General features: G+C 46.2%; 1 protein-coding gene across 3 annotated transcripts in view; it reads left to right on the forward strand.

Moving 5' to 3' along the window:
• Nucleotides 1–7,911, forward strand: part of kat6a (K(lysine) acetyltransferase 6A) — a 32,019-nt gene extending 24,108 nt beyond the window's left edge. For 2 of the 3 annotated variants that reach the window (XM_038702542.1, XM_038702544.1), the window contains exons 14-17: nucleotides 622–814; nucleotides 913–1,605; nucleotides 1,854–2,115; nucleotides 2,201–7,911. In XM_038702542.1, coding sequence (XP_038558470.1) covers nucleotides 622–814; nucleotides 913–1,605; nucleotides 1,854–2,115; nucleotides 2,201–5,523 — 4,471 coding nt within the window. In that variant the 3' untranslated portion in view covers nucleotides 5,524–7,911. The remainder of the gene's footprint in view (nucleotides 1–621; nucleotides 815–912; nucleotides 1,606–1,853; nucleotides 2,116–2,200) is intronic. The other variant, XM_038702545.1, reaches the window with a different exon arrangement.
• The last annotated feature ends 3,952 nt before the right edge of the window (nucleotides 7,912–11,863 follow it).

Raw genomic sequence — 11,863 nt, forward strand, 5'->3', positions numbered from 1 at the left:
AATTAAAATGAATGAATTTATTAGGCAGGCAGAGAACATTTATAGGAATCACGTTTTCGGTCCATAATCACAGAGAGAATTACATGAACATGTTTCCGTTTTCAATGTGTGTATAAACTTTATTTAATGTGTGGTTTATAATGGACTGTGGTGACAATGTTTCACACTTGATGCTTACATTTCATGTTATCACTCAGTGGCCAAGTCACAATAGCATAAGGTTTTACTGAATAATTAAGTAAATATAATTTTTTAATAAACATACCTGAAGAAACCTCATTTCTTGACTGGCCACTCTCTGCTGTCTCAGAAGAGACACCTTTTGTGCTGTGCAATTCACAACCCCCACCACTAGATGTCACTAAATCTTACACACTGAACTTTTAAACGACTCGTCACACCCCTAGTAATTAGCACTGTTTCAGTTTACGCCAGTGGCTATGTACTGTCGTTGTCTGACAGTATTGACCTGTGAAGCAGGGTTTTTGGGTAACAATGATGTGTAAAAAATCAGTGGTACCAACACCAACAGCACACACATCTTCATCTAATTTCTCTACGCTCGCATGTAGAAAAACGTGCACACAGAGTTATAAAGCTCCTGCGTCTTTCTGGTGTCAGGTTGGTCCTGGTGCGGAGGGAGAAGCTAGTGGTTAGCCACATGACTCGGCTCAAGGCGCGGCCGCGGCAGCTGGATGTCGACCCAGAGTGTCTCCGCTGGACTCCCGTCATTGTGACCAACACTGTGATCTCTGATGGAGATGATGACGACGATGAGGAGGATGACGAACCAGAGGAAGATAACCGCAAGGAGGTAAATACCTAGAATTTGTATTTGCTCTAAGTGGAGGTAATGGTAACGGATTTGTGTCGATTTAATTATTGATTTTATTTCACTTCATCTGTAAATAGATCAAACCAAGTCACAAGGCCCCACCACTGTCCTGGCACATGCGTCAAGGGAAGCAGAGGGACGAGGAGGAGGATGAAGAGGAAAGAAAGGGCTTTCTGGGGTTTCCCATTAGCCACAGCTCTCCTACTTCCACATCCACTCCCATTCGCTGTCCACCCCCAGTCCCAGATCCACCACGACCCCCTCCCCCTGCAAATGGAGAACGCAGACCACGGGGACGCCCACCCAAAAACTGGCCGTGGGGCAAGGTGAAAGACGGCGCACGGGTGGGACGGCCACCTAAGATCCGCCCAGTGGAGGACGAGGACGATGAAGATGAGGAGAGAACAGAGGAAGGAAAAAGCACAGGCTCTACCAGCGGCCCCCCCTCCCTTTTCTCCCTCGACAGACAAACAGAGTCGCCAGCCTTTCACTCACTGGACATGGCTCGGCACCCCTCCATAACCCCCACAAGAAGAGGGCGGCCGCCGAGGAAAAAGAGAGGCCCTAAGCCCAGACTGATGGAAGGGCCCGGGGAGGGGCTGGCACAGCTTCCTGTGGTGTCCAGGTTAAACGAGTCCCCGCCCGTCAGGAAGAGCTGCTTCAGTGAAAGCAGTGAAGAGGAGGACGACGACGATGACGAAGATGACGAAGAGAGAGGGGCGTGCTCCCCACCCATCCTCACCAAGCCTGCCATGGGGCTCAAATGCAAGGTAAGAAACTAACGGTGTCCAGAAGTACTGATAAAGAAATCATGTTTAAATCTCAGAGTTAAGATTGAGTTACGATCCATTTGTCTGCAGCACAAAAATTGAAAAAAGTTTAGCGTTCAGTTGAAGTTAAACCTGGATTTGTGTTCGTGCCATGAACTTATCATCTTGAATCTCAGTCTGGGTCTGTAGTTGTCATTTTAAAGTAAATGTCAAGTGCACACTTAATTCCCCGTCCTGTTTCTACCTAGAAGCCGCTGAGGAAGCGTCGATTTCGCCAGCGCAGCCACCCTCACAGCAGCGTGGTGACGGAGACGATTTCTGAGACCACAGAGGTGTTGGATGAGCCCTTTGTAGACTCAGATTCGGAGAGGCCTATGCCCAGGCTGGAGGAGGAGACCCCCCTGGGCCACCCACTGCACCGCTACCCCCCAGCCCGCTCTGCTCTGAGGTTGTCAGACCCAGCACCCAAAAGGGGCCGGCACTCCAACCTCACAGATTCGGAGGAAGACGGTGAGCAGACGGCAGGATGTAGTAAATACTGGTTTGTGTATACACAGTTAATCTAACGCAGTCTTATCTTCTTGCCTCCTCTCAGAGCTAACACCTGTGCTGAAGCCTGTGGCTGCTCTGCCAGCAGCTCCTTCACAGACCATGTCTGGCAACCCCGAGGTCCCAGTCAAGAAGAAGAAAGGCTGGCCCAAGGGAAAGAGCCGCAAACCACTGCACTGGAAGAAACGGGGACCTGGAAAACCACCTGCGACCGCAGACAGCCAGGCTCAAAGTGGGGATCCTCCACCCCCCAAAATCAAGATGAAGCCTGGGCGCAAGCCCCGGAGCTGGTACCTGCAGCGGGCTCAGGAGGAGGCGGAGAGGCAGGAGCAGGAAAGACGAAGGCTGTTGGAGCAGCAGCTGGGCAAAGATCCTCAGCTGCTCCAGACAGACGACCGCAACACGAAGCGAGTCTGCAGAACCAGCACCGACAGAGACGGCAAACACAAAGACTCTGATGAAGAAGATGACTATCTACCTAAGCCCGTTGAACAGAAGGTACCCAAGAGGCGAGGGAGACCGCCGAAGAACCGCGCCCTTTGCCAGCCACCACAACCTGCCCCCAAACCACCTCCCACCTCTGAGCCAGAGGAGGAAGAGGATGAGGAGGAGGAGACCGAAAGAGCCTGGGAGGAGGACAAACCCTGCCACCGTCCACCCTCCCGTCCCCTGCTGTCCCCTTCTTCCACCTCAGGGCCCCGGCCCCCACAGTCTCGGCCTCAGGATACAGATATGGGTGACAGGGAAGAAGACGATGACGACGAGGAGAGGGAGGAAGAGGAATGTGGCAGCGGCGGCATCAGCAGGCGAGCAGCAGTCACACCGGGTTCAGGAAGCAGGCGCAGCGAAGACCATGATGCAGATGATGAAGGTGACGGACACTTGGAGGACAAGAGCAACAGCAGCAGTAAGAAGAGGAAAAGTCAGGACTCTGAAGATGACGATGACGATGAAGATGAGGAGGAGGAGCCGGCCTCCCGTGCGAGCTCTCCTCCGGTCAAAGAAGAACCCCAAGGTGGAGAGGCTTTTTTAGACATGGAGAACAGCGTGGCCCGGGACTATGTCAGCAAGCAGGAGGAGGAAGAAGAGGAGGAGGAGGCTGAGGAGGAGGCGCAGGAGCCAAAATGTCGACCCTCCTCAGCCGACCCGCAGCAGGAGGAGAGGCGGCGCAGAGAGCAGGAGGAGTCGGCTGCGGCGGCTGCGGCAGTGGAAACGGTTACGGCCATGTCTGTTCCCTCTGAGCCCATGGAGCTCCAGCCTCTGCACTCGGATGACAAGGACGTCACGCTGTTGATGGAACCCCAACACACACATCCGCACTCCCACCCCCACCAGCACTCGGACTTCAAAGAGGAGCTGGGCCACCATCACCCACACCACCCTCATCACCACTCCAATGAGCTGGACCTGGAGACTATGCAGGCTGTCCAGTCCCTGACACAGGGGGAAGCCCAGGACGAAGAGACTGAACCCCAGCCACACCACGGGGCTTACCAGGACTGCGAGGAGACCCTAGCTGCCTGCCGGACCCTGCAGAGCTACAGTCACACAGGGGAGGCCGAGGAGGAGGCCCTGGCGTTAGTGGAGGAGTGTGGGGCCTCCCAACACAGCAGCCCCCTCCCTAATCCCCCAGTGCCGCCCCTGCCCAGTCAATCTGTGCGCTCGGTAAATAGTCCAGGGTTGCCCTCGGGCATCATGGACACAACACCAGCAGGTCAGAGGGGAGGGACGCCGGGCCCCACCGGAACAGGGGGCAGTGGTGGTGGTGCTGGAGGGGGTTACACCCAGATCACACCGGAGCATCCCAGTTCTCTATCTGCCCCGTCCCAGCAGAACATGGAGACGTCGCCGATGATGGACGTGCCGTCTGTGTCCGACCACTCGCAGCAGGTGGTGGACAGCGGCTTCAGCGACCTCGGCAGCATAGAGAGCACGACGGAGAACTACGACAACCCCAGCAGCTATGACTCCACTATAGGCGGAGGGGGCAACGGGACCGGGAATGGTGGCAACGGAGGGGGAATGTCAGCTTCTGTAGTTGTAGGAGCTTCCACGGCTTCCTCGTCATCAGTCTCCTCTTCTTCAAGTTCGGCCACCCCGTCCTCCTCCCAGTCCAACAGCTGCTCCTTTGTGCCCGCCCCCAGCCTCACATCCTCCACAGGAACTGGAGGATCCCAACTAGCGATGGGCAGCTGTAGCCTCATCCAGCAAACAGGACCGGGGCCCAACAACGGACCAGGTGCCAGTAATGTAGGCAGTGCTGTGCCCCAGCCCCCGCCACCCCCACCGCCATCCAACACCCCCAGCTGCGGCATTAAGTCTCCTCAGAGCTGTGGTGTGATCGAGAGGCCGCCCAGCACCAACCAGCAGCAACAGCAGCAGCAGCAATCCCAAAAAAAGGTTCCTCAGCAGCAGCAACAAGCCCCCAACCCTCAGCCTCCTCCGTCAGCCCCACCACCGCAGCAACAACAGCAGGCCCTGTCCCAGTGTAGCATGGGTAATGGCTTCGCCTCCACACCCATGATCATGGAAATACCTGAGAGTGGAGGCGGAGGAGGAGGCCGCACCCTGTATGAGCGCATGGGTCAGGACTTTGGTACAGGGGGCTACCCCCAGCCCTCAGCAACCTTCAGCCTGGCCAAACTCCAGCAGCTCACCAACACCATCATGGACCCGCACGCCATGCCCTACTCTCATTCAGCCTCTGTCACTTCCTACGCCACCAGTGTTTCCCTCTCTAACCCCGGGCTGGCCCCGTCACCACACACTTCCCTCCCTCAGGGCCAGCCCACTATGACCCCACCTCCTAACCTTAGCTCTGGCTCCATGAACTTGGGCTCCCTGCAGCTGCAATGCAACATGCCCACTACCAACATCGGTCTGGGACCCCCGCCTCACACGCAGCGGCTACAGGGCCAGATGGCCACAGTCAAGGGCCATATTTCCATCCGGTCCAAAGCCACTCAGCAGCTGGCCCCGGCCCCACACCAGCAGCAGCTCTATGGCCGCAGCTCAGGGGCGGTGACCATGCAGGGCACGCCGCGCACCTTGGCCGTGCAGCGCGGTATGATGCCAAACCTAATGCCCACGCCAGCGCCGTACAATTCCATGAACATGACGCCACTCAACGCCATGTCGGCCGGCTACCGAATGCCCCAACCCATGATGAACAGTGGTTATCACGGCAATTCCCCTTACATGAATCAGCCAGCTCAGTACCCCATGCAGATGCAGATGGGCATGATGGGAGGGCAGGGTTACCCGCAGCAGCCTATGCAGCCCAATCACCACGGCAACATGATGTACACTGGTCCCTCCCATCACAGCTACGCCGGTGTCCCAAAACAGTCACCTTACATGAGCAGATGAGCAGCTAAGAACTGACAAAGGACACCTGGGTCCAGAGCTGATACTCGCTGTACTCTAAATGTCCATTACTCCTGTTCACCCTCCCTCCGGGGCCACGACAGGCACCAGGGGAGCGTAGGTGACCGGAGACAGAGAGGGTCTTTGGGTTTCCTGTTTTTCTATGTTGTCATTTTGTCCCTTTTTTTATTTGGGCTCGTTTCCCCGCCCCTCCCGGCCGGCCGCGTATGGGAGCAAGCCGGTAGGATTCCGGTTTTCGGCGTGTACATGGACCTCAGCCGTGCTGTGCTGCTCCAGGCCAGGCTTACACGGTCCTCAGTAACGTGGGTTCACCTTACAGAGGCGCGAGGAGTCTCCTCCTCCTCGGGAAGTGCAGGAGGAGAGTAGGGGAGGGCAACGATGACGAGGAAGATACACAGAGAAAGACAATACAGGAGAACCTCGCTTTGTCGTGACTGAATGAAAACAATGGTTACCTGAATATATTCAACCATGCACACAATCTTTTAAATGATATAGGAAGCCTTACCTTGAAAAAAAGACAATGGAACTTTGTAGGTGGACTTTTGTTTTGTTAAACATAATGTTGAATCTTATTTTTGTTGTTGTTGTTTTTGTTGATTGTTTTTTGAAATACTCACGTGCAGTCCGACCTCTTATATGCTTTGGTCTTTATATGTGTGGCATTCTGAATTGGTGACACGCCCTCGTGCTCTCTCAGAAGTACCCAAGCGTCTCCGTCGGACGGCTTTTCACCCAGTTCCAGAAAAGCAAAGACGAGCCGGCGCCTCCGGAGTCTTGAGAGGTCGAGCTGTTTCCAGAGTCTCTTGTCTTCCCGGATGGACGGTGTTGTACCAAAAAAAAGACACAGAAGAGACAAGAGCGTTACTGTCTTATGTCCATAAATGAAACAAGTAGCATTATTTTCCACTCTGAAACGTTTAGATGTAAATATTCTGGTACTTCCCAATATCCAACACACACACACACACACACACATACACTGGCTAGCTGTCTCCAGTTGGCGGCTAGCTCAGGAAAGTACAACATTCAGCTGTTCTTGTCCACACTCCACTGACAGACGGTGTACTTTTTCAGCCTTTTTTTTAGCAGTTTAGGGAATGCAGAACAAACGGTGGGATTTCTGTTAAACTGCTTTAAGGAAAGTCAGTTAACTATAGCTGACCTCCTCTCCTTAAGTGTTAGCGGCCCAAAGAGGTCGAGGATTCTGCTTTTGAATGGTGTATTCTGTTAAAACTGTATATTTTTTTTAAATTTTCTTTTGTTTTTGTAATTGTATTTTCCTTTATTTCTGCAAAATTCTGCACTCTCATTGGCTAGAAACATGGCAGTATAGACAGTTAGCCTTTGTGAAAGGTGTGCCTAAATGCCTGATCTAGTGCGCGGTTCGGCCCTCGCGTTAGAGGCACACTCGTACAAAAGCAGGGTCGGCGGTGAGTTAATGGTCGAGGTCCTTTTGGATACGGCGTTTGACTGGCTGGGGGCGGGGGGCGGAGGGGGGGAGAAACGGTTGATGTTGTCGCTCCATGTACCAGTATTCAAAGTCAAAAGAGGAGTTTTCGTTTTGTTACAGATCTGACATTGCATACTTTATTTGTGTGTATTGTTCTGTTCTGTTTTTTCGTTTTGTTTTTCTTTCTGAATTTTATCAGACTGGGCAGCTTTCTTTTATGACACAAGCTGACTCTTTTTGACTTTAGAAAACCTATTGTAGAGAAAATGTTTTTTCTATAATATAAAAAGGAAACTCTGACATTGATATTGGTACTGTCATTTTTTTCACTTCTGTTTCAGGAAAAAAAAAAAAACAATACATATTTTTTAGCTCGCCTCTTGGGTAATAATTACTAAGAAATTCAAAATTTAAAAAAATTACCACTCACTTTTAGTGACTTTAAGATGCCTTTAACCTCTCCATTCCATCTCATCTCTAGAGTTTTTCTATCTTTGTGTAGTATATTAATGCTATTTTAAACAAAAGGAATACAAATATCTAAAGGTCACTTGGCATTTTTCTCTTTTTTTTTTTTTTTTTTTTTTACTTGTGTGTGTATAGGATGACTTCCTTACATTTAAGAGGCATGTAAAAAGGAGCTCAGTATATTTCTGTCTGTTTATATCGCTTCCCTTTTTGTATCCTTTGTAATTGTACATGTCGCGTTGTATGCTAAGAGAGAGCGCAAAATAAAGAGAGGAGTCACAGCTGGGCACACAGTGAAGGTTGATGTGCGCTCAGCGGCCTCAACTCTCTACTCTGTCCCTGTATGTATTTCCATTTATTCTGTTTTTTTTTCTTTCTTTCTTAGCAAGTACTTTCAAAGAACTCTGTACATTTTAACATAAAATGAAAATAAATTATGTTGAGCCATTCATGTTTTCCTTGAGCTTTTTAAAGTTTGCAGTTAAACTGAAGTAGTCGTCATTAGGGATGCACTGATCTGGTGTTTTTAAGTCCCGATACCAATACCTGGGCTTTGGGTATCGTCAGAGTACGTATCGGATACCTGTTTGTAGTGAATAAGCTGTATTCCTCAGTCTGAATCGTGTTCTTCTGGAGGTGCTTGATTAAGTTGCTTGTGTTTTGCACATTAGGTACCCGACAAATTGTGACAACCTTTCATACAGCTGGTGTCAGGCTCTAGTCCTGCAAAACAAAAGCGTCAAAAGATTTTATTCCAAATTATGTTTTTTAATTAAATACCAAGTATTCTTCATAACATTAATACTAAATAAACAACAAGCCATGTGTGATTAAAAAACAAACTTATGTAGTAGAGTTTATAACTCAAAAAGCTCTGCTCGTCAGTTTCATCAGGACCGTGTGGGTGAGATTAGGACTGGTAACGTAAGGAAACAACCCCACAAACTGCCGTCAAACGCTGCTGAATACTGTTGAGGGTGTTGACCCCGTATCTCAAAGCGAGACGCTGGTTGAGAAAATTGATTTCAGGGTCTTTAAATTCTGCTATTTTCCACATTCTTCTCTTCAAAGTGTAACTTTAGTTGGGTAGCCAGATTCCTTTCCATTTTAAGAAATTCAGTTTCACACCGCCTGTAATTAAATGATCGGTTTGACTTCGGAGAGCGAACATTGGTAATGGATGTCATGGCATTAGCGCAGTCACTTCTGGGATTGATTTGACCACTTGTGTCCAGTAGGTGTCCCTGTAGAATGACGTGGTGTTGACTGGACTGAGTGCTCTGCAGGTCCTTGGTAAAAGCTGTGTCCCACACTTCAGGATACGCCAGAAGATGCAGTAACTCATCACTGTCTACTAATTTTATGTTCTTCTAACACACAAACGGAAGACCATGCAGATTTAGAATAGGGGGGGGGGGGGGAGCCTGAGTGCTTTACTCACCTGTGTGTCAGTACTGTGTATTGTTGATAGTGTTTTCAGAATCAACACTAGTCCACAGAGATTCAACTGTAGGATCATAACTGATGGATAAGACTATGAACTGGCATAATCACCTCAACCTCAATTCAGTATTTTGTACTGATCTCTGCGCTCGTCTGCTCCGCTGACATTTACCGTCAGGATTTATCAGTATTCCTGAGGGGAAATTCTTGCGTTACAGTTCAGCATGCTGCCAATCAAGGGCAGAAAATATTGTATGAATAGGAGTGTGGAAAAATGTACAATATTCTACAGTACATGACAGAAGAGTAGTGATAATGTTGAGAGCTGGAATGGATTTAAATCCTCATAAATTGCAGCAGAAAGTAAAGTACTGCAATTTGAAGTCCCGGTTTAATAACCAAAGAGTCAAAGTGTCTGACGCTGGAGGGGTTAAAGAGTTTGATGGCCACAGGCAGGAATGACTGGATGAGGCTTGCAACGGTTGAAGCTGAGGGTGAGATTTCCCACAATGCCATTGTCTGCATTTGTGTTTGTCTTCTGGGTGTGGGCTGCACGTGGAACAAAGGTGGAGCTGCAGACGGAGAACTCGCAGACAACAGAACAAACATTAATTTTGCACCCAGTCTTCAGTCAGTCTTATTATGTTTGAGAAGCTCTTGAAAAGACAAATAGAGCTCTACCGGTCGATGCTCTTTAGCAGCTTCTGAATCATGTCAGCAGCGACGAGGTGGAAGGTTGTGACACCGGTAGCTGCCACATACCAAATAAAGTATTATCAGTTTGTAAAGCCGGTTTTTCATATTTATTTACTTATATGTGACACAATGAAAGAGTACGTTTGAGTTAGTGTAATTAATTTTCAACAAAGGAAATGTTTTAGTATGTAACACAGAAACAGGATTCATCTATTTGGGTTATTTCATTATGTATTAAATAAGTATGACTCAGGCAGCAAGATGTTTAATGACTTGTATGCTACAGATTAACTGTGGAAAGCAATTTGTACTCTAAACACTGCAGTATTACTGTCAGTAAAGTTTTCAGTGGTGGAAAGTAACTACAGTAAGTACATTTACTCAAGTACTGGCCTTCAATACAGTACAGGTATATGTGCTTTACTTGAGTATTTCCATTTTATCCTACTTTCCCCTTCGGCTCCACTACATCTGAGATGAAATATTTTAGGGTTTTTACTGCACTACATGTACGTGACAGCTTTAGTTACTTTGCAGATTCAGATGAATGATACAAAATATTACCATCAGTATGATAATATTGAATACGGGACATTTACTTTCTACTAAAGTAATATTTTGAATGCAGGACATTTATAGTATTTCTACACTGTGGTATTTCTACATTTACTTAAGTAACATTTTGAATACAGGGAATTTTGCCTACTTTTAACAGAGTATTTGTACACTGTGGTATTTCTACTTCTACTTAAGTAACATTTTGAATGCAGGACATTTGCTTGTAAAAGAGTACTTCTACACTTTGATAATATTACTTTTACTTATTTAGGCCTAATACTTTTAATACGGGACATTTACTTGTAACAGAGTATTTATATCTACTTCTACTAAAGTAACATTTTGAATGCGGGACATTTATAGTATTTCTACACTGTGGTATTTCTACTTTTACTTAATTAACATTTTGAATACAGGACATTAATAGTATTTCTACACTGTGATAATATTACTTTTACTTATTTAGGCATAACACTTTGAATACAGGACATTTACTTGTAACAGAGGATTTATATCTACTTCTACTAAAGTAACATTTTGAATGCGGGACATTTATAGTATTTCTACACTGTGGTATTTCTACTTTTACTTAATTAACATTTTGAATACAGGGCATTTTGCCTACTTTTAACAGAGTATTTCTTCACTGTGGTACTTCTACTTAAGTAACATTGAATACGGGACATTTACTTGTAACAGAGTATTTATATCTACTTAAGTAACATTTTGAATACAGGACATTAATAGTATTTCTACACTGTGATAATATTACTTTTACTTATTTAGGCATAACACTTTGAATACGGGACATTTACTTGTAACAGAGTATTTATATCTACTTTAAGTAACACTTTGAATACAGGACATTTACTTGTAACAGAGTATTTATATCTACTTTAAGTAACATTTTGAATACAGGACATTTACTTGTAACAGAGTATTTATATCTACTTTAAGTAACACTTTGAATACAGGACATTTACTTGTAACAGAGTATTTATATCTACTTTAAGTAACACTTTGAATACAGGACATTTACTTGTAACAGAGTATTTATTTCTACTTTAAGTAACATTTTGAATACGGGACATTAATAGTATTCCTACACTGTGGTATTTCTACTTTTACTAAAGTAACACTTTGAATACGGGACATTTATAGTATTTCTACACTGTGGTATTTCTACTTCTACTAAAGTAACATTTTGAATACGGGACATTTATAGTATTTCTACACTGTGGTATTTGTACTTTTACTAAAGTAACACTTTGAATACGGGACATTTATAGTATTTCTACACTGTGGTATTTCTACTTCTACTAAAGTAACACTTTGAATACGGGACATTTATAGTATTTCTACACTGTGGTATTTGTACTTCTACTAAAGTAACACTTTGAATACGGGACATTTACTTGTAACAGAGTATTTATTTCTACTTTAAGTAACATTTTGAATACGGGACATTTATAGTATTTCTACACTGTGGTATTGTACTTCTACTAAAGTAACACTTTGAATACGGGACATTTACTTGTAACAGAGTATTTATTTCTACTTTAAGTAACATTTTGAATACGGGACATTAATAGTATTTCTACACTGTGATAATATTACTTTTACTTATTTAGGCATAACACTTTGAATACAGGACATTTACTTGTAACAGAGTATTTATATCTACTTTAAGTAACACTTTGAATA

Source organism: Micropterus salmoides, unplaced genomic scaffold (genome assembly GCF_014851395.1).
Source record: "Micropterus salmoides isolate LMB-PRFRI ecotype aquatic unplaced genomic scaffold, ASM1485139v1 Ms_hic_scaffold_7, whole genome shotgun sequence".
Taxonomy (NCBI): Eukaryota; Metazoa; Chordata; class Actinopteri; order Centrarchiformes; family Centrarchidae; genus Micropterus; species Micropterus salmoides.